Here is a 26,936-nt window from a genome sequence, read left to right as displayed (position 1 = left end):
TGCCATTAGCCACCAACTGAGCACTTGGCAATGGAGCTCTTCCTGAGTTCAGCAGGGCTAAACCAGAGCTGAGATAAAGGGTGGGTGGCATTTGAATCAGAAAATGTAATTTCCCCGAGATCAGCATGCTGGCTGTCCCTTGAAGCAGATACAGGGTGAACTGGCCATTAGCTCAGTCATTTACAAAACATACCGAGAGTAGGTTTTAAATTATTCCACCAAGCTATAGAAGTGCTGCACGCAATTTAAATCACTACAGTATTTCATTAATTTCTTTTACTTGCAGCCAATTCTGCAAAAACGCTAAGAGCCACTTTTAGTTGAGGATGGAAAATTAAGATGAAGACAGGCAAGGCAGTGAAACTAAGAACCCACAAAGGAGATGGTGACGGGAGGAATAGATCAGGCAGTGACAATGCTTTAGCTATTTCTAACTGCCAGCTACCAAGAAAAATAAAGGCACCACATTCTGTTCCAGTAAGAAAGCAGACTGAGTATTTTGCTACAGCTAGCGCCTACAAAGGGTCTATGGGGATTATTCCAATCATCCCCACAAGTATGTCCTGTGAATACACCCATGGTCTTAGGACCCAGAAAGTCCAAGGAACATTTCCTTGAATCACAAGAGCACAGTAATTAAAGTCTTACAAATTAGATGTGAGTTGTGACACCAGCATTTCTGAATGGCACACTGACTCCAAAAAAGAACTTCTGATAAGAAATAGAAAAAGGATGCACAACTCTTATCTAATAACTTTCATATAAAACAGCTAGAACAAATTCAGAACAAATTCTTCTGTCATTCCAGGTTTAATTACACATGGTTACATCATAGAGCAAATAGTGAGGACTTCCATTTTTGCAAAAGAGAAAAATTCTATGCAGCACTTTTTGGTTTAGCACATAAATTCCAATGTAATCATTTTGCAGAGGGGAAAAAAGGAAGAAAAGGAAAAATAAGAACAGTTGTTAATAATATAGAAATACATAAAAAATAATAATATAAAAATAATAAATCACAAATATAAAGTCTTGCAATACTAGACAATGTCAAAGAACAAAAATCTTGACATAACAGAATTACTTTTTCTTGTCAGCTGGACCATATGAACTGTTATTTTTAAAAGCCCCCAAGAAAGAACTTGATAAATTTAGGAGACAAGAATTATGTAGGAGTTCAGTATTTAAACAAGTGGTACCTTCTATGATACCCACAAACACATACTTCATTTTAAGTGAGAGAGAGAGATCATTAGCAATACTATTACTATTAAAGTGCTTTACAAGTTGGAGTATTTGTTTCCTTTTATTTTATTTTCTTTTCAAAATTATGAACCAGAGCAACCAACTTTTCTACATCAATGTATTTTCTCATCTGTGTTGTTAACAACAGCAAGTCATCTAATTCCAGTGGGAAAAAAAAAACGTCCGTATCTATTGTTATTGGAAATTCTCCTAGGGTTCATTTAACGTAATGAAAATTGATTGCCTCAAAACAACTCTATCTGCTGGATGAATTCCACTTGTGTGGATACGGATGGTTACCACATGGAATGTATACATGTGCCCTTAGAATGTGGCAGGGCAAGGGAAGAGAAAGTGGTAACGTGACACCTGGAGATATGGAAGTACAGGGAATCTGAAGAAATATTTTCATTAACTTTATTGCATTGCTTGTATTTTATTTTACTGTCTTGGTGCTATGCCATTTATGAAGGTCATTCACAGAGGCTCTCTGATACTACCACACAACTACTCCTAACGTATTATCGTTCTGCAGAGGTCCTTATTCTGCATAAAGCAAACAAAGACACAGATCCTTCCCAAAAGAGTTTAAAATAATTTGAAGTGTTGGAAGAAAAAGTGATAATAATTCCATTAATGTTTGAAGAAACAATTCCATCAAGAAATCAGCTGTATGAATAACTGTAATTAAATTTAATCTTGGAAGAAATCTACGGATATTGCTCAAGGATCACTTAACCTTTTTGCTATGTCATCAGTGCATTTCTAATTATAGGTTGTCTGCTTTCAGATTTGCAGATACCTTATCTTCTTGTAAGCTCAGCTTTAAACATCAAGGTCTTCTTGAGGTCTTTTAAGAATTTTCAGGTCAGTTTTCTGTTTTTTGAGAGAAGCATGTCTTTTCTTCTTACGGTCTTTTTCAGTATCCACATTTAGATTTTAATAAAAATGATGGTATGCATAACATTGTATATAATCTAAATTCTACAACTTACTTATTTTTCTAAACTTTTCATTGCATAAAAATAAAAGAACGAATACACAGAGTAAAGGAAATCAAAGTTATTTACATGCTACGTGTTTGAGAGGAATCCTACAACAAAATCCGAAAGAAAGCAAAACTAGATGACTAACACTATGTGCTAACAAACAAACAATTTATTTCTTAGGTGAACAAAAAGTGTTAAAAATACCCTCGTAAACAGAAACCCGGGGAAGAAAAACTGCATTGTAAGTCCAGTGGTGATGAATCCTGTCATATGTATGCTGCTGATATATAACTCACTTAACTCTGATAACTGCAATGCCTAACAGCCATGCATAAAAATCACAGGGTAAACCATACTTCTGCTTAAACCAATGCCAACATTTCCATCCATTTGTAGGGGACCAGCATTTCACTCATGCACACTGACTGACTCTTGCAACTTGACAATCAGAAGAGAAAATTTGGTCACCCCAAAGTAAGAATTGATGTCATTAAGACTTGTTTTGACAGTTCTACAGAACCACTTAGCAGTGTTTGTTAATACTCACAAACTCAATTTTAAGATCTAGGAGAAAAACAACATTCCAAGTAAAGGAAAAGACAAAGGGAGCATTCCATGGAATTAGATGAAGGTTTCTTTGAGTGGCATGACTAATTGCAGATTTCAGTAGAAACCAGTGAAGAAATGAAGGGATAATTGTAGCAGTCAGTAAAATAACTAGAAATTATTTTCAGCCAAAGCAAAATTAGAACTCACACACACTAAGTTTGATGATTTACTGCAGCAAAAGATCACAAACAACAGTAAAGCTCAAAAAGAGAAAATATTTTAAATTGATTTCTTAGACTTCCTTTGCTAAAAATGTATGTAATAGAAATAAATAAGAAAATAAAAAAACAGAAAACATTGAGATAATTCATTCTTTTATGACTGGAGTTTTCTGAAGAGGAAGATACAGTGCTTTCTGTGGGGCAGAATTCTTAAGATTGAAGTAATGCAGCAGTAATTCTGGTACCTCTGATACGTTCACGCAGCGTCACCACACCTTTGACTCTGATGAAGTTTCATCATACAGCTTTGTGCACATACCTCACATCTGAGCCAAGTTTGTCTTACTCAATTATTTACTATATTTTCTTAACATACAACAAGCCACTCTGGAAGATTTAAGTCTTAATGACTTTAGAAGAAGAAAAACATAACTGTTCCGGTTAAGATAAATTAGAAGTACCTTCTCCAAATATACGTTTTAGTAGAAAGAGAAGAATGAATACAAAATGAAATGGATTTAAGAATGATGGTTGAGAACTTTCCTAAAGACAAGAAGCTGCATTTAGAAGTACTGTGAAAAGCACTGTGAATTAAAACCTACTGCAGTATGTGAGTACAAAAGCCTTGGAAGTGATACAACCAACCCAAAAAGAAGAGTGTGGGGACTGATTGGAGAAAGAAAATAACACAGCAAGTGAGTGGTCTTTTTGAGGAAGACAGAACCAACTGAGCAGGATTTAACAGTTAGGTAGATTTTTTAAATAACCACACTGTCTTATAAACCACACAATGCAAGCATGTGTTTGTCAACAAAACATAGCTTAAGTTTATTCTGAAAGGTTATATGATCATAGAATGGCTTGGGTTGGAAGGGACCTCAAGGATCAAGTTCCAACCACCTACCACAGCACCTCAACACCCTTTCAGAGAAAAATTTCCCCCACATGTAATCTGAATCTTTCCTTCTTCAGCTTAAAAACATTCCCCCTTGTTCTATCACTATCTACCCATGTAAAAAAGTGGATCGTATGGTATTATATGGTAAACGTGTTGTGAAGGTAAGGGCATTGTATGGAAGCTCTGATATTTAAAATTTTTCTACCTAAGCTATTTTTGATCAGCATTGTCACTCTGTTCTTAAACACATTCATTTATAGCTTCCTCTACCAGTTTCTTTTAAAAAGAACGCTCTTCCTAAAACAGTGGAAAAGCCAGCTAGCCCTCACCTTTTTCCTTTTTGAAGAAAAAAGTGCCAACACCTTTTCTAGTTTGTATTAAATCCCCAAAGATTACTTTTTCTTTTAAATGAAAGAAATGTTTCTCAACCCAAATTGGCTCCAGAAGTGCTGAAAATGTTTTCACAGTAGAAAACGAAAGGGAGCAAGACAAGTGAAGCTAAGGCACATGATATGTGCCAATGTCATTTCATTTTTAAATGTGGTGTCTATACACAAAATCAAACAAAAGATCATGTGAAACATAAAAATGAAAACCAGATCTAAGTTAGTAATAACAACATAGGTAACAGGGACAAATTCATAAGTGTTCTCACATTTTTTTTTTTTGCTTCTCTTCTGCAGTAAAACATGCATCATTTGCAATTAAAACAAGCAAAGCTCCCTGAAGAGAAAACAGCTTATGCAAATAGATATTTTCTTTTTTTTTTTTTTTTAGAAAGTGAAGAATTCCTAGCTTTACATGCCCCCTATTTTGCAATCCTAGCTAGGCTAGGCCTAGTCCCGGTAGGGAACCAGTTCTGGTAAAGGCCAATTCTGATCTTTATTTCTAACATGAGAAACAGACCAAATACTGTGCATAGAATATGTTTGTAGTGCAGAACAGGGTCACAAGCAGGTGAAACATTGCTTCTTTTTCTTTGGTGAAGTACCACTTCATTTCAGTAGGGCATACTGAGCCTATAAAATTAACAAAATTTGACTCTTAATTATTTAAGCTTTCTCTGTCCATCTAAAGAATCTAAATATTCTAATTCAGGAAGGTTTTTAATAACATACCCAAATCATTCTGATAATTTTAGCTACTTAAATTGATGCAACCTTTTAGTTTGGATAAGAGCTGTTGATCACATCAGATAATAAACCTGCCTCAACTTCATTCACAATCCTGTGTTTAGTTACAAAAATATAACACCATACAGGGAAACAGGGTAATTACTTACGAATCCACATGATTTTCAAAGGAAAGGAGGATTGGAAAGGGCGATGTCTTAAATGCACACTCAGCAATAGCTTCTATTACTTCCTAAAGAATCAAAATACACACAGTTACAAACTCATGTCTCCATAGAAACAAGTATTTTGGTATTTGAAAACAGATAAACCCAACAGAAATTGTATCTAAACTACCTAAAATCATACTCAGATCTTCTATCCTAAACATCCTTGAAAGCTATACATGAGCTTTCTGCAGCAACCAATTTTTTCTGCCTGAACTGTAACCACATCTCCAAAATGTCTGATGAATCTCCTGCATGATGCTTCTCCAGAGAAAACCTATGTCTGCCTAAATCAGAAGTTCAGATGTAAAACTTGGTCTTTGCACAGTGTTGTTCCACGCCTGAAGCTATATTTTTCATGAATTTTGCATAATAATAATGACACTGACAAACTCTTATCTTCTACAAAGTTATCTCATATCACACTCATATAATCAACACAAGCAGATACCCTTAAAATCCTTAGTGACTGACTAACAAGTTTTAGTTCTCTGTTATTTTTGATGAGAGAAACCTCTCCAGAGCAAAAGAAAGGAGAAAGTGACTCAATTATAACAACATAGTATTAATCACAAAGGGCTCAGAAATTTAAAGTTATGTAGAAGTGTCATTTTGCTTTTGCTAGAAAGTAACAACTGTAAATATAGTAGCTTAATCATTTGGTGATACTAACTTTAGTGAGGTACATGATACAGCGATGCACTCAGCATTAGAAATGATTCCCAATTTCCTATTGGAATATTGATCTTTTTTTCATGACAACTTATTAAGTACTGAAGGTTTTACTGTTCTCTCTGTCAACTTCTGGAGTTTGAAAGATCTCATAAGCCTGTTCCACCCCCTATCATAATAATGACTTAAAATTTTAAGATTTATTTATTTCAAACTAGCACTCCATAGGGATTCCTTTTATTCACTTTCCGTACTTGAAAATGCCAGATTCAAAAGTGTAAAAGAAATGCACTTCCTAACATGAAAGCATGATTTCTGGTCCATTCCTTCCGATTCTGGGCTGAAAGTAACGCATACACCATCTCAAGATCTGCTGATATAAGCTATGCTATGTCCACAATTTACAGCCTTTACGAGAGGCATGAACTGTCACAGCATGTCTTACAAGATGAGAAAGCAGCTTCTTCAGCACACTCCAACAGGTGATGAATGACTCCATTTAATAAACTGCAACCATCCAATATATGAATGCCTCACATATCACTAACAATTCACATGCTTCAACTAAGTCTTTAAAGAAAGCAGAAAGGCAAAGTATTTACTGAGGGAACAATAAGTGGTGCAGAAGGCTGCATGAAAGCAGGTAGGAAGCTGCAGTTTCGCAGTAGTGATTCTCCCATGGGCAAACAACATACAACAGAGTGACTCTTGCTGCACGCGCTTTCCAGCACCAGCAAATCACTAAATGCTGATGCCACCTTACATTGGTTGTAATGTGGGACTCTCAAGACCATCTCTGGCAGTTTTGCCATTGCAAGAGAACAGCAAGACTGAGAATAGGATTACAAATATTAAGTCATCTCATCTAAATGCTTTCTACCCACATCACTGGTGTTGGCTTGGTCTCCACCCACTTACATCCTACCCCCTTTGCTTACAGAGCATGACCCAGGGCTTAAGACTGGAGACTGGGTATGAAAGCACTGCTGAGAGCAGTCCTGAGGGAGGCCTTTCAGGCTCTTATGCACTGCTTTAGCTGCAAATAAATCCATGAAGATCCACGAAGACACTTTCAACTGCATTCTCAGCTGCAAAAAGGGATAAAATTCAGCACATACGGAGAAGAATAGCCTAAAAGAGTAAAAACCAGGATGACATTGATGAAATTTGTGGATAAAAACCTCAGATACAGGGTCTGTGGCGTAACAGTGATTCAGTCTCACAATGCCTTCAAATGTAAATGCAAGTTCTCTATGGTCAGAAAAGAACAAAATGGTAAGTGCCACATTTTACTTCTGCTGCAGAATGACTCACCTGAAACAGGTCCCCAAGGTATTTACAAGTACACAGATTCCTGTTTATGGCATGAAAAATATTGGTTCCCTATAAGATCACAACCTTGCAGCAGCTTGCAGTCTGCTGCTGAGAAAAATCTTCTAAATGTCATGAAGCAAGGCAAAAAGCAAACGAACAGAAAAAAAAATCTACTAAAACCTCAGAACAAAAACTCCAGCAACATAGGAATGGGCAGCACATACTGCTTCTTTCTTTGCGCTTCAGAAAGTCTATGTGAGGCAGTGAAAGGCGAGACAGTGAATGTCTGAGACACTGTGTGCTGCAGTCACGCCAAAAGCATGAACTGACAAATGATTTAATATTCGAGACCCAGTAATCACTCTGAATTGATTCATGTACTTCTGACACATTATTTCACTATCATTTTGCTCCTCTTAATCCAAGCAGCATACGTTGAGTGTTGAAAAGAAAAACAGCAGTCAATACATTTTTACAATTTCTGTGTGGAGAAAAATATTTGCCCTGAACTGACACACAAAATAAACTTGATTTGGTTTAAAACCATTTCCACGCTTCTCCTGCAAAAACAATGCTTAGAGTTGAACTTCTAAGCTACCAGGATGGCCACCACCAGGGCGATTCTCATTCCTACCAACCCTCCTTTTAAGAATCAGGTTAATTTTGTTTTAAATTCCAACTCATGGCCAAAGAAGTTGAGAGCTATCTCCCCTAACCAAAGGACTTTCAGCAATCAAACTCTGTGCATATAAACATAAATGGTTTTCATCAGTTTCAGGAGAAAGTTAATACCGAAAGTGAAAGAAGGTTGTGTTTTACATTTTCCTGCGATTAATTCAATCAGTGGAGAGTTAGAGAAAACAAATTGACAAAAAATAAGGAATGTTCTGGTGTTGAGTGAAATTTGGTGTTTTGTCTGTGTGGTAGTACTGTTATTTTTTTCCTCAAGGAAGGAAATATAAGATAGAAGAAAAAACAACAGCAACTCATGCTTCAGATGTGGGAGACATTCTTCAAATTTGTAATTTGCAGAAAAACCACATCTATCGCCTTGCAATATAACCAAATTCAGAAATTGACATTTTTCCACATCTTCTTGCACACCGGTAAGTCTAGAAATATATTTCCATAGCGAGTTAGTGTCTCAGATGAACAAGAATTACTTCTTCACTCTTCAAAAATGGTATCTCGAGGTATCGTTACAAACTACGCTGACTACCAATATTAACACTATGGCAAAATATCTCTATCGCATTCCTAGAACACTTCAGATCAAAAACATCTTTGACAGTAGCAACCAGGTAACAATTTAATGTTATTGCTAAGGTAGTGCTTTTACCTTTTATTACAGAAAAGGGAAATGGAAGATGAAATTCAGAAATACAGGTTTGAATGGCATTAATATCTCCTCACGTTCTCCAAAGCTACTAATTTTTCTCCTCTTGTACTTCAGATCTGATCCCCAGTATCAGGGACAAGCGTAACCACCAAAAATCTCTTCCCCTACAAGGTTCACCTCTTCCAATGCTTCCACACATACTCTGAAATCTCCACTTAAAACACCTTTTTCCTCGTAAATTTTTCCTCCCTTCTACCTTTGCAGCAATATTGTAGCAAGGAACTTATCACACTTTTTATGTGGAAAAAAAACTGCCCTAGCTGAAGCCAGCCACCCCAGCACGCTGTACTGCTGTACCTTGAAAGATATTTCAGTTGTCATAGTGAAGCCATGCGTAATGACCGGCTCTTCTTCAGCTGTTCTCCCTTTCCAGCAGTCCAGCTCCACACAGCGGCAGCCTGACAGAAGCACTTGCCGATACATCTCCACTGAAGAGTTCCCAGCCAGCTGTCCAGCTGAGACAACATAACAAGGACGTGAAAAAGGAGAGTCATTTTAGGCCCCGGGAATAAATACAAATAATCTAATGATAATTAGAGTTAACAGCATCTTTTATCCTCGGCTGACAGGAATAACACTCAAAGGCATACAAAATACATAATGATTTCATGGAAATGACTTAGGCAGAGTCAATGTCATGGTTTGCGTTCTGCCATAACTTAAACCGTTGTGAGGAAAAATAACTTTATTGAAGCCAATTCATAAACTTCTGTTAGACAGAATTAATATGAAATAACTTGTATCAGTTCTAAACCAAACAATGTGAAATCCAAAGAAACTCAGGACAGCAATTCTCAAATACTATGCCATGTTCACTGCAAGATAAAATCAACCCTGCACAATCACTAATGGTAGGTACCATTACCAGGTCTCAAATCTATATCTTAACACTGTAACCACTGCACTGAGTTGATCAGTAAAATTTCCTGATGTGATACTATATTACGTAGGAAGAAGTTTAATTAGACTACTGACTTCCAACAATGGCATGATATAAATCTAAAAATAAACAAGGAAAACTTAGTTCTTCCCAAACTTCAGAAGTATTAAACACTAAACAAACAAGTCCAGTTGTTGCGTTCAGGGAAGGATCTACAGCCACAGTGCTCTCTGCTGTTTCAACAGGTTGGGCTCCAGTGGGATGGATACAAATTTCTTCAAGCACAGAGAGAAAGATAACAGAAGACCAGCCTAGTGCTTGCTTTCTATGTTAAGAAAATGGATGCAGCTTCCTGCTTTCTAGCAGATGCGTCAAGAAGGTTTTCATGGATCCTTTGGAGGAAATTCACTTGCATTCTAAGGAGGCAGTGAGTTCATTTATGAATAAGTGAAGAATAAGATTCTTCACTGATGGGAGTTACACAGAATGTTTTACGCAGACAAGCATATAATACAGTACAGATTAATCCTGGTTTTATTGTCTCTTTGGCTCTATGTTTAGGTTTTATGCTGAGAACTATATGTTTCAGTTGGCTTCACCAACAGTACTGTCTGTTTTCTATGTGTTTTTATAAACAGTAACAGAAAATCTCTTCTTGTTGGAAAGTTCCCGTTTAATTCTGTGTATCTGATGTGTGAATTGAAACAATCATAAACACTCAAAACATACTAACATTACTCCTATTGAAATCCTTAAAATTTCTCAGCACCTACTGGAACCAACAGGAAATACATGTTAATAACATAATTTGGCTAGTGTTGGAAGTTTCTGAAAATCTAAATGGAGTCAGCAAAGTGATGATGTGTCTCTTTCATCCTTCACTTTCTTGTGTGCTACTCCTTTGATTATGGCAGATTATCTCTACCCACACAATAACCGCCTTGGTGCTTTCTCAGTACCTGTGGTAATCAGTGGCTCTTTGTCTTTACAGGGTACAAACAAGCAGTAGCACAGATCAGGGTACAACAGCACACATTTCCATGTATTCATATCTAAGCAACTGACATTAAATGGGTCCACTGAGCTCTGCTGCCTAAAAAAGCACATCCACTTAGAAATCTTGTTTTCATGTTCTCTTCCCTGGGTCTCAAAACATTTTTATTTGCATTTTGATTAACAAATTATTTTATGATTAACAAACTACTATATCTGCTGAGAGATGACCGGTCATTATTGCTAAGCATTTTGGACTACAAGATCCATAACCTTCAAAAGTGCTTAAGTAAATCACCACATGCATCACTTGCCATGTAACAATTTTTGCACACTACCTCATTAATAAGCCGCAACCCTTTTGGAAGGATTCCTGCTAAGGGCAAGAAGATGCTTAACCTCCAAAACATTCAATCTTAAGATACACTCCTAGTCCAAGCACAAAATGATAGCAAGTATTTCAATACTCTCAATAGCTTATTTTTCTAAATTCAGATTATTAGAGATGTTTGCTCAATTTTTTAATCTACATTATTTATAAACTTCTGTCATGTCATTTGCATCTATTCCAAAGTGTGCTAACACAGACGCTAAGGGGAATAGCTGCAGAATGATATTTTTAATATCCTGAGAACAGATCAAATTTGTAATACTGGAAATTGAAAACATTATGTATGCCCTTCTATAACACATACAGAATCCACAATAGCGCCACAATATTTTTAACACCTCATTTCTCAAGTAGAAACAGATTTTGCCAGATACATATATTACATATATAACGTTATAACATATTATAACATGGGGCCAAATCATAATCGACACAAAAAAGGACACTAAGGCTAATAAGCCTATACTCATTCAAGCTGAGAACATGACCCATGTTTCCCCATACGCGCCAGTTCCATACTTCCACAGCTTGAAGTGACTTGTTTCTTAGCAAATGCATCTTTGTTGGATTTATTCACTGCTGTTTTTCTAAGTGCAAGACACTAGGAATGCATGAACTTAAAATTTAATTACGATCTTCAGATGTCTATCTTCCCCAAAATTGGTCCCAGTTATTTATTGTCCCTTTATTACTCTTGAAATGGAAGCTGCTCCTGCCACCTTAACCACCTACCACACCATTTTCTCCCAGCATGAAAAAGCAGCTGCACACTCCCGTTGCCCTAAATAAACATGATGCTAGATCTCATCTCTTCAGGGAAGTCCTGGAAAAGCAATCTCTGCTCTTGATCATATGTTGTAGCTTTCAACATGTAAACTCAGACTCCTGTACTACTGGGAGTTTGGCTTTTGACTGAAGCAGTAACAGAAGGTGCTGTTTTTCAGATTTTCCAGGCTCAGTACATTTATCTAAATTTATTCTCCTCTCAAGATATTTCACCACACACATGACTGTTGAATTAAAACCCATGCATGGCTATTCTGCTACTGTTAGCCTAAACAATGCTCTTGCCCTACACTGTTAATTTTAATGCTTTACACTGGACCAAAGTAGGATATGTCTCTAGCTTGGTCCAGCCAGCAGCAAGAATACATTTGTCAGTAGCAATGCAGGTCCAGCAGAGCGGAAGATGTAACTCTTGCATACGGCAGGAGGGCTGGGGCTAGTTAGTCTGAGTCTGCATTTGTGTTTAGCTGTCAGTCGTACTCAGGCAGCTGCACTGCTGCAGCCAGGCTACATGACAGAACTGGCACTGGGTCTCAGAGGAAGATGCAAGAGAGCCTCACACAGATAGGAATCACCAACTTACTGAAGCTGCCCAAGATCTGCAGTGTTTGCTGAAAGTTGTATAAATCTGTACACTGACAGTTCATTTAATCTTAATCCTTGCTAATCTGACTCCAGATGGTGACACATCATATGCAAAACCATCAGTTTGTCCATTTAAGGTATAAAAACCAATCTTCCTTATGGTAATGTCTAATCATTCAAAACTTCAGTAGCTTTTCCTGCCCCATCTTTGAACTAGGAATGGATCAGCAGGATCCACCCCTCCTCCTCACCTGAACTCTTTTGCAGCCCACCCTGCCTCTCAGGAGAGAGAAAGTCCTCTGCAAAGGTGTGCAGGATTTATTTTCAGAGTGGGGCACCAAACTGGAGCCTCAGCAAACTCCTGAGACCTTCAACAAATATCATCTTTCCTCTGTGAGGCAACAGCTTACTCTCCACTAATTTCTTTTTTAGTTAAAGTTAACTGCTAAGTTAATTTAATGGCTGAAGCAAAACACTGTAGCTGTGAAAGCTGCTTCCACAGAACAGGCCACAGCAAGCAGACAGAAGTCTGCAGCTTCCCTCCTCTGAGGCAAAGTCATCGTGTTCAAATCAACCTCATCTCTAAAACTCAGCTCTTTCGCTCAGTGTTGCACAAGCTTTCATAATATTCCGAAGGGGAATAATGAAACAACCCCTTGAGTTCTCCTACCCTCTATTTCACCAGGAAGGACTTGGTAGGGCTGGCAGACACCACAGACCTTGATCTTCTCAGCTGACCACCTGAGCTCAGATCAGCTTGAGGGGCATGAAGCAGCCAGTCAAAAATTGCTCTTAGAACAAGCTCATGCTCAGATTGAGTACTGCCCATATTTTCTTCCTTTCCATATGCTGCTGTCAACTTGGAAACTGCAGAGATAGTGTTTTGGAGACTTTTAAAGTGAAGAAGGCTTTAGGGAAAGGCTGACCGCAGATGATAGACAGCAGTTGTGACTGAGGAATCACTAAGAACAGAAAAGCTGGAGGATGCTACAGGAGCGACCATAGAATCAATAAAGGAGAAGAGAACATGTTTCTCACAAGACCCTTTATAGAAATATCTGAAAGTACCAGACTGTAAGCAGGGAAGCAGATGTCTAGTGGTTGGCGACCCTGTACGTAGCAGAGGGTTGAAACTAGATGACAATTATGGTCCTTTTCAACCCAGGCCATCATTCTATGATTTCATGCTCAGGGTGAGTGGCATAGTCCCATGCTGGCTATGTGCTCTGACACGACAGCTCCACTATCTACTGCTGCTATTCTTCTTTTTCAAAGAAGAAACATATGTTATAGACCTGTGATTTTCATATTTAGCATGTTATATATGCAACAAGTTGCATAGCCAATGTGTACAATGTTAGCAACAATACATAATCATAAATTTCTCTAAGACTTTGGGCGCTGCTGAGAGAAATGTTGCAACTTCACTCCCCACTGTGACAACCTGAGGCAAGGCTGGTGAGAAAAAAGAAAAAAAAGTAGTTGCACTTTGAGAGTTCAGAGGAGTAAATAAAAAAAATAAATGTGACACCAGCGAGAGACAGGGAAAAAAGTTTCTAAAAGATGATCCTCTAATCTAGCCCAGGTTCACTGCAAATCACTTCTTTATCAATGAGTTTTCACCTGAAAAATTACCTTTCCCTAAGAAAAAGAAAGCATTGACGCTTCTAAATAAATAATCAGGACTTGATGTACTGCCAAGGGTTTCTACTAAAGGCTAGGAAAATGATCTCGGTAATTAAAAATAAATTCAGAGTGTGCACATGTTTCTTTTTAGGTTATAATATTGTCTCTTTGTATATTATTTTTCTGGGTTTAAAAACAACAAAGGGAAAATAATTGGTAGAATATTAAGAACAGAAATAATAAAGTAAGGCTGGATGGAATGGTTTTCTCATTTTTCTAATAATTATTACAAGATTAGTTGCTATTTCACAGCTCCTGCGAGGGTGTTACTGGAGCTTCACTTCCAATGCCATAAGCACTTCAGCTGGCCCTTTGAAATCTTGGGATAAAGAATAGTTTGCCATCATTAATTTCACAGATTTCAGCTGAATTAACTCCTTTCTGGAAGATTGAAAATGTCATATTGTCTATTGCTGTATTGGGTCTAGTCTCAATGCAAAATCTAAGGCTGTCAGTTTTTGTAATACATGGATAAAAATCGCATCATAAATCTCACTGTAAGCCAGCTGCAACACGCTTACTGAACACAATGAATCCACTGAAAGGCAAGGGTATGTGTTCTTCTAAATATGAAAATACACACTCTTCACTGGAATTTGAAGGAGATTCAAACTTAGTTTCTCCATCCCCTGGGTTTATTCTGATTTACATCCCCCAGTTTACTAAGTCAGGAATTTTATGCTAATTTACGTCCGAGGATCATACTTCCAAATGAAATTTCTGCAATTCGTTGGACATGCAGGTGAAGAAATCTGAGATGCAATTTTGAGACAACTTGAAGACTTTCACATAAAAATCAAATGGAATTTGGACAATTTCAGGGTTCTAATTGATAGAATTTTATGATTCTAAGGTGAACTTTCTGCTAAAATAACTACGTTAGGTCATCCATGTTGCAATTAAAAATTCAGAAAGGATTGGACTAATAGCAAGTTTCTATCCTTAATTCTTTGTTCTTTGGCTTCCACACTTCTGGACTTTTACGGCATTACTGCCCTGATCAGCTTTAATATCTGTAGTATGGTACTGGCTATCAGTGGTACTGATGGTACCTAAAAATCTTAGCTCAGACATTAGATATGTAGTCAATGACCAGATTTCCAATCCTTGCAGATATGAACTGACTGTGAGAAAGCCACATGCCATGTTGGGACCTCTCCAATCTCTGAATCAAAGCAAATTTCACTGAACTCACAAAACTGTGAGATTTAATGTTTAAGGCAAATTCATTAGCTACAGAGATATTTCCTATTGATCTTGCATACCTGCTTGGCTATTCTTGGTAGAAACAGAAAGCACATTGCCTCTCCTTCTTAAATAAGAACCCGTTCTTGGAATCCTATCTAAGTAGAAGGAAACTTTCCAGGAGCCTCATTAGCCTTCATCAGACATTATCTAAACAACACATCTGTTGCTCATCTGTTAATGAAGATATATTTGATGTATGAGTTGGAACAGCTAGAAAAACAAACTGTGTTACCCTTGCTTCCTTGAAGACTAAGCACTGCATCACTTACACTGTCACTTTTGGTATTCTTTATGGTATCAAGACAAATATACTATGAATTCTTGTAAGAGAAGAAATCAGATCTCTCAAATAATGTACCTGTGAGGTAGGTGTTGTGTGAGGAATTGATGAAATAGTGTGACAGTGGTTGAGACATATCTTCATTTAAATCCAGTTTCTCAGGTGGAACAACGCCGTTTTCTTCTCCGCTCAGATATCGCATAAATCCATCCACTGATATCTGCCCTGAGAGAAACAGATAAAGGGAAAGCAGCCATTACTTTCAAGTACAGATTTTATGACATACAGATATTGTGGCAAAAACACACTTACACGATGGTGTATGCAACAGACTGGTCTTTATCTAGTTATTAATTTTTTTTCTTCTTAAACTGATCTAATTTTCAGCCACATCAGTTACGCACATCTCTTTACCTATACCAAAGAAAGATCCTTTCATAATCAGTGACAATCAAATGCGCAGGAAAATTAGAGTTACAAACTGCTACACGAACAGAGAAAATAAACCACGGTGTATGAGGGAAGAAGGTATCCTGGGAAGCAAAGAAATCATCCCTGATGGAAGAAACCAAGAAATGAGCAAACAGAACCACTAAAAGAAACCAGTTAACTTCAATTACTTTTGAATATGACTCAGTGTGTTGTACGATGGCTACTAAACTGCAAAACAAAGTAAACCAACTAAATGAACTACTTTTCAACTGGGAGCTAATCTTTTTTATTTAAATCTTCTACTATTGTAGTGTTAGTGCTGATTTATATATTTAGAGTAAAAAAAAAATCCAGTAGTCTCTAATTATTAACGTAATATTAACGTAATATAATGTAATATAATTATTAAACTGAACCAATCAGATACATTTTTCTTTACCTGATATTTCTGCAATTTTGTTTGGATTTCACATGTGGATTTACTTAGTTTTTTAGCTTCAGTTAATTCAGTTACTTCCTATGGTAAAATAGAACTTCTGTAGCTGCCTTGAGATTCTCCAAAGATACATGACTGATAACTTCCAACAGTGACAATTTCGTACCTCTTGCCTCTACCCCAAAACAGTAGAGCATAGTATCTCTACCCAAAAAAATCTTTAGTCAATTGATTGCGGCATTGGAAATGGAAAAGTTCAGTTCTACTCCTAGCACAGTTATGTTACTCTCTCTTTCAATGTCAACTCTTTTTTAATCTGTAGAACAGATAAACCTCAGATTTTTTTAATGTCTGAAAAGCAATGGGTAATCTGGAGTCATTTTTGTAAAGCTTATAATCACATGATGCAAATATAGTACATAAAGCTTTTACTTGGAATCTGTATTGGGATTTGGCTCTCGATCAGAGAGGAAGAGATGCAACATTCTTGTGTTCAAACTGTTAATTTTCATAACAACCTAAGATGGCAGCATTAAAATGAAACTATCCATATCACTGCATTTCTTGCCATAATACAGAGCAATGCAATTACCATTCATTTTTATGACAACAACTGTATGAAACAACTGGTTGGAAAGAAAAACATCAAGTCCACCCACAATGTTAAGACTGTAATCTCAGTGCACTCTTGCCAGGCTCCACAGCTGGTTTGTTATAGAGAAATTAATCATCCACAGACAGAGATCTACGTACTTTAATGTTTACCAGAAAAAAAAAAAAAAAAAAAAAAAAAAAAAAAAAAAAAAAAGAGAAAATCAGAAAAAAAAATCCCTCCACTGAGATTTTTAATGGAACAAATATTTATGAACAACCAATCTGTTGCATAAGTCTACCTGAGAGACATTATGGGTGCAAACAGTATCAACTGCCATCACGGAGTTTGCTTGAATTAAAATCCATTTAACATAAGCACTGCACCAAGTTCACAGGGATTTAAACATTTGTGTATTTTCACACCAAGAAAGCAACATCCTACAGAAAAAAAAAAGGGTAAGATCTGAATGGGATGGCTGCTACATTACACTGACATGTAACTTCTGATGTTCTAAACAGCTCAAAGAGAGTTAACTTCAGTATCTCTATGTTGTTTTGAACATTGCTTTTTGTCAAAGCAAGATTCTTAAAGTTGCTCCGTCATTCCTTTTCCAGGCCAAAATGAAACACAGTGGCTTTTGTACGTATCAGTCCTCCAAAAACCCAACCCAGTGGCATCATAATCACACAACGTCAAGAAAGAAAAGCTTCTTTTCACTGTATAGAAGCTCATGTTAGCTCCTATAGGTGATGTTCAAACATCTCAAAGTGATCTCTGTTAATACTCAAGAGTCCACCTGAATAATTTGTGTTCTTACAGTCCATCACTGTTTTACAAATAGAGAACTGAAGCTAAGGTTAATTAGTGGACAATACACCAAGGTAAACTTGTGGATTAAGTGAGGACTGCAAAATCTCTTCGAGTCTGTTTGAGTGCCTGTGGATTAAAAGGAAGCAAGGCTGAGGGCCTCTGTTTCCATTTTCATAACATAAAGCACAGTAAAAACTATTCACAAGTATAATTGCACACTTTCTGAGCTGCACAGTTATCTGAGCTTCTGGTGGTAGAATGATATTTCCCACGTCATAATTAAGCAGTACGCATTTCATAAAGTGATCCAATTTGCAAGTATCAAAGCTGATATTGCACCAGTGAGAATTTGACTGTGAAACAGAGATGGCAGATGTCAGAGAGACTTTGTATCCTGGATATTAAAGAGTAGATTGTTTGTGACCAATGTCAATGATATTCTGAAGCCAACTACAGCAAGGATGATCCTCAGTGGAAAGCAATCAGAAATGAAATAGCCTCAATTTATTGGTATGATTTGTTCTTTGTTTTTGTAGGCATACTACAAATTTACCTCAGACATTACCAAGAAAAAATAATCTGTGATCATTTCTTCCAATGACACCTGTCACCCTTTATCTTCAGATACATATTACAAAGATTTCATGGTATGATTAGATATAGAAAGTAAGTAAAGACACACAATAGGAAAAGACACATGGAAAAGACAGACTCATTTCTCTACTTTTCTTATTTTCACCACATATATAAATTGCCTTACAATCATCTAAATGCTAGGCCTTCAAAGCAACTTTTAAATATTTGCGTGCTTTACGTATTTAAAATTGTAGTTAAATGGCTTGCCATTTTTTCATTCAATGACGCCTTTTAAATTTGGCCTGATGACACCAGAAGAGAGGCAGATCACTAGTACTGACATAGTACTGTCCCCTTCAGCAGACACTGGAACTGAGCGCACCTTCAAGTTGACTGAACACACCAAGCTGAGAGGTGCAGTTGCTATGACAGAAGGAAATGATGCCATCCCCAGGGACACGGACAAAGTTGGAGAAGCAGGCCCACAAGTTCTTAATGAGGCTAAATGAGGTTAATTCTGTAATTTATCTGATTAATTAGAGTTTTGCAATACGGTCACTCAGTAATGCTTCATTAAAATATTCAGAAATTTAGAAATTACTCCTTTTTTCCTGTAGTGTTTGATTTATACATTCAGCACCTTTTCTCCCAGTGCCACTGGATCTCCTACTGCTAAATACATTACCATTCTAAGGAAAAAATCGCACACTAACACCCATGTATTTGCCACATGCACAAAGCTTCCCTTCGTCACCGCATGCTGTACTTCAAATTTGTTAGCTTTGGGCTGCTGCCGGCTGCCCGCCAGGCCTCTCCCTCATCCCCCTTCTCAAAAGGATGTCCAAGGGGAGTGAAAATAAGATGCTAAAGCTTGTGAGCAAAAACAAAGGTAAGGGATAACTCACCAGTTACTGCCACGGATAAAACTGATTCACCTTAGGGGAGATTAACAGCATGTTAGGCAATTAAATCCGGAGTAGGACAGTTAGAAGCAAAGACGAAAACTAAACCTTCTTTTCCCAAGTTTGGCTTCATTCCCAAATCCTCTCTCACTCCCCCATCTGGCACAGGGAAGGAGGAATGCAGATGGCTCCAGCCTAACATCCTGCAGGTGGAAGATACCCACCTTCTCTGGTGGAGGCTCTGGGGGGTGGCCAGGCAGTGCCTGCCCCAAGGCTGCAGCCCTCCCCTCAGGGCTCACAGGGCTCCTTTGCACACTTTTCTCAACAAGTTCTTTGCAGACCTGCAGCACTTTGCACTTTCTTAAACCTTCTTTCCCAGAGGCACTGCAGGCGTTGCTGAACGCTAAGCCCCACTTGCAGTCTTGGAACCTTCTAGAGCATTCTGGAAAAGGCCACAATCAGCAGCAGGGAACAGCCCCAGCTCCCCTCACAGGGGGCCCCACGGCCAGGCTCCACCCCTTCTGCTCACACAGCTGAATTGCGTTCACCTGTGCTCCCAGGGCTGACCGGTCCTTTCCCCAGGTGCTCAATCAGTGGTTCAGGCTGTGACTCAGCAGTTCCATACATACCTCAACGCTCATCTATAAATTATGTCAACTTTTACATAACTATAGAAATGAATCTGAGCAATAACATAAAAGAGCTAGAGGTGCTGGAAGCTCTGAAAATGTTTTTCCATCCCTCTCTTCACATTTAAGAATTTTAATGCCCTTCAAAGCCTCTTCCCCAAATGAGAAGGAAGCTGCTGAAGGAACAGGACCTTGACTCCTACTCTGCGTGGGTCCTGGGTTATTCCTGCTTTTCTTTTCTGCGTTGTGGATTTAAACGCTGCTTGCATTTCAGTTGCACATGCCACAACATCCTTCCTCTACAGTCCCCTTCTCCCCTTCACTTTTAATGTTTAGAAGCTGAACTTCATATGCCATTCACTTGGCATGAAATTTGCCAGTGATTGACCTGCTAGCTGTTTTCAAACCTCATTCTCCAATACAGAAAAGGAGAGGAAGCCCAGTCAGGGGACTTTAGGAATGCCCCCATGCTCAGTGTTTCAACTGCAACAAAACGTGAAGCAGCCTGTGAGCAAGACATTCCACAACATATCTTGAATAGCTCCTGACGACATGCTCGGCTGTGAAATCCATGCAGAGAAAAGTCACCAGATTCACAGTCAAGTTAAGTCAACTAAACTTGATATTTTTTTCAGGAAATTTTGGTAGGAAAGAGAAGTGATTTCTTAGCGCAGGATGATATATTTAACATGGCTGCCGACAGACACTTGAATTTCTCGGCTGTGATCAGCTTCATTAAGTGAAACGTGAAGTGCTTGTGCAGCAGCTTGATCTTTTTCTGCATCTCTGGCTCCAGCTGATTGCTTCAAAACGGTGACAAGGGTAGTGAAAAGCTCTGAGTATTCCACAAGACTTTATTAACAGCTACAACTACATGACTGCATACTTTCTAGATCTTTTATACAGGATCAAAGATGTAAATGCTCTTGGACAGCAGCTTAAAGAAAAAACACTTTAAAATGTAGCTGCCATTTTGCCCGTAAGAAACAAGGCTTCCCTGAGGTCAACATTTGTCAGCCGTAAAAGACGAGAGTTCACTTCTGCCATCTCAAATAATTTTTTTTGGAAGCTGTCTTCAGGCAGAGGGCATATTTTTCTTGATGGACATAGTGAAAATGCACAGAATCTATAGGATAGAAGACAAGAGAGTTCACTTCTGCCATCTCAAATACTTTTTTTTGGAAGCTGTCTTCTGGCAGAGGGCATATTTTTCTTGATGGACATAGTGAAAATGCACAGAATCTATAGGGGTAATGAAGTCAACCCATCAATTTCTTCTGTTCTATGGTTAATGTTAAAAATATTGAAGTACCAATCTAACTGCTCTCTTCTGCTGCTTGTGAGACCTGGTATCTTCCCATTCCTGGGAGATGGTGCTTGTAAATTTGTCAGAAAACTGGAGTTCTAGCCTGCCAATTAAACTGGTTGATAGGATATGCCATACTTTGAGAACATGCTTTTCAAAGACTCTATCTGAAGACTTACTGTGTTGTTGTAAGGCTCTTTGTGGTCCTCTTTGACAAGAGCTAGAGATCCTCACATCAGGGGCCTGTGACAGTTTTTTTGCAGGGGTAGGACATTTTGAGGTTTCCCATGCCATCCTAGAAATTAATATTTGCATGCAAAACTGTTCTCATGCAGTCTGCAGGATTGCCAAAAACATCAACTGCTTTTGACACAACTATCTTTGTTTTAATGAGACAGGTAATTTGAAAATTTCCTGCTTACCCAACCACTCCAGCGTGCCAGCATGACCAGCATACTGTTCTGGATGTGGAAGTGCCTGTGGATCCTTGGGAGCCTGCCAGCTCAGCAACTAGAAAATGTAAACAAAGCCCTGCTCACTCAACACCTCCAGCACCCTCCCAAGCATAAGATAAAGAGATGTGAGGTTCAAAGCATCCTAGAAGCTTTTTTACTGGGTCAGTGCCTTCTGCAGAAGCACAGAATAAAACCCCAGTACTGAAGCAGTCTGTCTAGAGGAAATGTAAAAGTAAAGCTAATCCTGCCAACTTCTCAACCCAACTGTTTGATTTAAACTTTGTCTGGTCCCCCGTATTTCGGAAGGCAAGCTGTACGCACAGCTACCTGATTGCTACTTAATTTTCCCCTGACCTGCAGCAAGCTCAGGTCTGTTCTCAGGATCCTTTCAGTTCTTTCGGTAAATTCTTGTGACAGAGCAGGATAGCAAGAGAGACACAACAGAGAGGAGAAAATACAACATATTTTCTTATTTGTGTTTGCACTTCAGTCACACAATTTCAAAATCAACCTTTCTTTGTTCCTTCACAACTGTGAATGTGGATGTCTTTGTATGACAATTAAAATGCCCCTTTCCTTGTAAGGAGTCAGTAGGCTTAGCTGCATGGATCTTTAACATTTTTTTTCATATATCTGCAAATCTAATAGAACCTTCCATTTGTTTATGTCTATTCTGTTCTTTACTCAGTTATAACAAAATTAGAAGGTTCAATTCTGCCACATTTTCTTAAAGGAAAATAGAAAACAAATAAACAAAAAAGGAAAAAAAAAACCAATTAACTGACATCTCATATCTCCTACTCAGCAACAGATAATTATTGTGGCATTTTGTCTAACAGAGAAATCAAGTCTCATTTCATTTCATCTCACTGCATTTCAATGCAATCTGTAAAATTAATTACATTCATGGTAAATGCATACAACTAAGCAAGTCCTCTCAACTCAAAGATCAAAATCCACCAGGGACAAAAGGTATTTTATAATCTCATGAGAGATCTGCAAAATATGTTCAATTATATTGCACAAACCAGCTCTACGTTTTACAGCTCAAAATTCTTGTGCCCATGCCCTCGATGCACCTCTTGCCACTGGCCACACTTCAGTTACTATATGCCTCCTAGGTCTGCGTGCAAGCAGAGAAGTTCACAAGAATGAACTCACATAAAATTCACAGTGTGGGACACAATGTGCCATAGTGACTCTGATAGCACTTGCAGTATTTGCTCTTTTGGAAGTGATTTGAAACCCGCTCAGCTTTAAAAACACATATTATAATATTGCTATGGTGTAACTGGAATTTCAGTCAGTACAGAACTTTGTAAACTAGCGCTGGACAGGAGCCCGCTGTCTAATAACACTCTCTTAACTGCAAAGTCATTACAACAAGAAAATATGGTACAAGGTCAGCCCAGACAGAAAATGCTTGAACCCTACGATTTTATTACTGCACCCTAGGAAAGTCAATGCTACTCTACTTCACAAATATCACTTGGAACAGAAAAGACTTTCAGTTCACTGATTCAGATTTGCAGATACTCCCAAGCATCTACATGCCAACCATCATTTATACATAACAAGCAGGGGAAGACAATATCTCCTCCATGGTAGCAATTTTCTCAGCGATCAGCAAGGCAAAATATTCACAGTACTAGTCAAACAGTTTTATCAAATAATAAGTAAGGGGAGAAAGAGCAATACATTTTAATTGCTGTATCTGAATATTAGTGAAGCATTTAATAGAGTTTCTAAATTCAAATTATTCCTAATTGGAAAAAAACGATCTGCAAAAAGAACAGACAGAAGTAAACTGGGGTCAGGTTAGAAGATCACAGTCCCTTTGAATCTGAAAGCGGAACTGCTTGAAAGAAGTTCAGAGTCTGCCATTCTGACTGGCAGTAGGTCTAGCTTCATATAGACTTTTATAATCTGAAAAAGTAGAATTAATATCAAAATGTTTAAAGAACAGACAGTTCTCTGGGAGCTGACATCTAAACAAGATGATAAAGCTGTAACGAACCAGGTAAGTGTGAAAGAAATCAAACCAGAACATGCAAAATGGTAGTTAATAATTCTAAAAAACAACAATTCAAAATGCAGAGCTGAACATGCCTAGAAATCCATCATCCTGAAACGCAGAGAAGATAGAGAGTATGGAAATGTATTTATTTGCAGCAGCATCCAAAAATAATAGTTGGGAAGAAAAAAAAAAAAAGCGATGGAGAGGTAAACATGCACAGCATCAAATGTATCAACGTATATATCCATAAAGATGCTTATCCTACAGACACAATTCCTACAGACTCAATGCACATAATACTTTGCCAGAAAACAAAACAAGCTTTCTTTGGCAATGTGTTCTTGAGAAAAAAAAGAACCAAACACCCAACAACAGAAAATCCAGTAAAAAAGGAAGAGACCAAGACTCGTTGCTCTTTCAATGGGGATACTGTGGTAGGACACAGGGAAAGTGGAATATAAATAGAAAATTGCATCTCATATACAATACCCAAAATAAATGTTTACTGAATGAAAAGCAGTCAAAGAGAGAAAATGCTGGCTGGAAAACATGCTGTGCTGAAGTAGTGTACATAAAAAAGTTTGCTCAGTATCAGTGAATCCATGTAGAAATATCACGTGTCCAAGGACAGTGAGATCTAAAATATTTTGCAGAGTAAGGATCATCAAGCAAGTAAAGCAGAATTAAACATTTGAATCAGAAAGGTTTGTCATTCAAATGAAGTTATCACATCTACTTAATCATCTGTACAAATGCACACAGGAAACTAACACTGGATACAATTTGATATTTTTTGCAATAAAATGCTGCTAAAGGGAAGTCAGTTTCTTGGAGTGAGTTTTAGAGGAGCTCAAGATTCCTAGTTTGCTCTAGAGAGAAAATTATAGAATCACAGAATGGCCTGAGTTGAAAAGAACCACAATGATCATCTGGTTTCAACCCCACTGCTACGTGCAGGGTCACCAGCCACCAGACCAGGCTGCCCAGAGCCACATCCAGCCTGGCCTTGAATGCCTCCAGGAATGGGGCATCCACAGCTTCCTTGGGCAGCCTGTTCAGTGCGTCACCACCCTGAGTGAAAAACTTCCTCCTAACATCTAATCTAAACCTCCTGTCTTACTTTAAAACATTCCCCTTTGTCCTATCACTATCCATCCTCATAAACAGCCATACCCCCTCCTGTTTATATGCTCCCTTCAAGTACTGGAAGGCCAAAATGAGGTCTCCCCGGAGCCTTCTCCAAGCTGAAGTATTTCCTAAAAGTTAAATATTTCCTATAGGCTTTCAGACAAGCCATCCCAAATAGCAAACCCAAATTTTTATAATAAAGAGTTTTTTTTCAACCAGAATAAAAACTTGGAAGCATTCCAAGGATGCAGATATCTCCACAGAGAAAGGAAGATAGAGTTTCATGTGAAAAAAAGAGAAGTTTCCAAGTCTCACTTGTGTCTGCTGGTATGAACAATCAATTTTACTAAACCTTAAAGTGATCTTGCAATATTAAGCATGCTATCTCTATGTTATTTTATTAGAAGTCAAAGGTTGTTTTTAGCTCACTTCAAATACCCACAAAAGAAGAGTTGTAAGGCAGGGGACTACAGTCTATGAAATGTACGTGTTTGGCACTAGTAGTGCTAGAAAGCAGCAACACATATAAGCAGGGGAGATTTTGACTACTCTTTCAAGATCTTAATAACATTTTTTCTTCCTCAAAATTTAAATGTAGAAAACATTTCTTTTAATGGATATTGATTCTCTAAACTCTCATAGCAGCTTTAAAAACCTCTGCTGTATAAAAGCATGGACACTGCTCTGATACGCTGGTAAGCAGAGGTGATGCGTAGAGAAGTAAAGTTGTTGGAAATTGCCATATTGTAAAGCAGTGTTTTATTACTAGAAAACAATGTGCATACACATATATAAAATTTGATGGCTAATAAGCTCTCAAATGTCCAACACTGTGATTCAAGCACTTTTTTATTACAGCTCTTTCACTATATACATTTAATCAGATCCCTATATATATAGCATCAAAATTTCTCCTTGGTTCTCATCTCTTTTGAGTGTTCTGTGGACATTCTTACTTGTTACTTACCTTACTGATACGCTCAACCACAGACTCCAGTTATGTATCTAACTTCTAAACAAACTCCTAAGACTATGTTTACAAAGCTGTAATAATGCATTAGTCTTTGCTTTAATCCACACTCAGCTTGGCTACATTGTTTTACACTCAGTCACAAACAGCTCTTTCCTTAAACTAAAATAATTTCTGAAGTATTAGCACACATGTATCATATGTATGTGAAGATCTCCTAATTTTAGGGAACGTGGGAAAATCCACTGTGGTAGAGATAAGCAAACATGCTCTCCTAAGTCTCAAGACTGAAATGATGATCAACATTATCTCTAAGTTGGAAATTTTACATCTAAATCTATCAGAACACAGTGAGATACATCTCAGTATCCCAACAGAAATCTTAAGCTTGGCTATTTCTGAGCAGTTTAAGCCTCAAACTGCAATCATCTAAAATAATGACTATGGGCAGAAAGCCTACGAGGTTACAGGGTTTTATGGATAGAAGTATGTTCTCTTCTGCTTTTCAGCCCAGATGCAGTAAGAAATAATTTCTGACAGGGTATGTTTTACATGCTATGGGAAAGTAGATAGTTTAGATCCAATTAAACATCTAAAAACACTACAAAAACATTTTCATACTTGCTCTAGCAGTGGAATAAGCACATTACAACATGGCAGATTTCTTTGATAGTCAGGGAACTAAATGAATTATGAAAAAAAAAATAGACAAGACAACCATTAATCGAGAAATACTACAGTTATTCCTCACAATCCAAATGAAGGCAACTATTGGAACAAATCACTGCCTTCCCAGACCTCTGGAAAATATGATCTGCAGAATGCCTTGTAGTGATCCGGTGAGACATAATAACTTCAAATGGTGGCTCACTTCCAATTGCTAAGTTGCATTAAAAGACATCTAAATCTACAGATCTTTCTTCTCTTAAGTGACACTTCTCTACATAAGCTATTGCTGCACTTGCCAAAGAGGCTGTTCTGCAGCATAATGGGAAGAGAGAAGAGTGTGAGCATTCTATAGGTGTGAAAATATGCTTGGAAAAGCCTGCATAACAGTTACTATTTTTAGTTCCAGAAACTCCTCCAGTTGTAGAAAAGATTAAATATTAAAAAGAAATGGGAAAGAATAAAGGCATGGTTGTACAAAGACAGTTCACGTAAACTAAAAAAAAAAAAAAAAAAAAAAAAAAAAAAAAAAAAAAAAA

General features: G+C 37.7%; 1 protein-coding gene across 4 annotated transcripts in view; it reads right to left on the bottom strand.

Annotated features, from left to right (window-relative positions):
* The window catches only part of PLCB1 (phospholipase C beta 1), a 369,568-nt gene that overhangs the window by 98,740 nt on the left and 243,892 nt on the right, over positions 1-26,936 (bottom strand). For all 4 annotated transcript variants that reach the window (XM_042829898.1, XM_042829908.1, XM_042829913.1 and 1 more), the window contains exons 10-12: positions 15,554-15,700; positions 8,924-9,081; positions 5,185-5,267 (exon numbers count right to left, since the gene is read on the bottom strand). In XM_042829898.1, the coding sequence (XP_042685832.1) occupies positions 5,185-5,267; positions 8,924-9,081; positions 15,554-15,700 (388 nt within the window). The remainder of the gene's footprint in view (positions 1-5,184; positions 5,268-8,923; positions 9,082-15,553; positions 15,701-26,936) is intronic.

This window comes from Centrocercus urophasianus, unplaced genomic scaffold (genome assembly GCF_019232065.1).
Source record: "Centrocercus urophasianus isolate 14NV4802_14NV808 unplaced genomic scaffold, USGS_Curo_1.0 seq_10, whole genome shotgun sequence".
Taxonomy (NCBI): Eukaryota; Metazoa; Chordata; class Aves; order Galliformes; family Phasianidae; genus Centrocercus; species Centrocercus urophasianus.
This window is presented reverse-complemented; position numbering and strand designations above follow the sequence as displayed.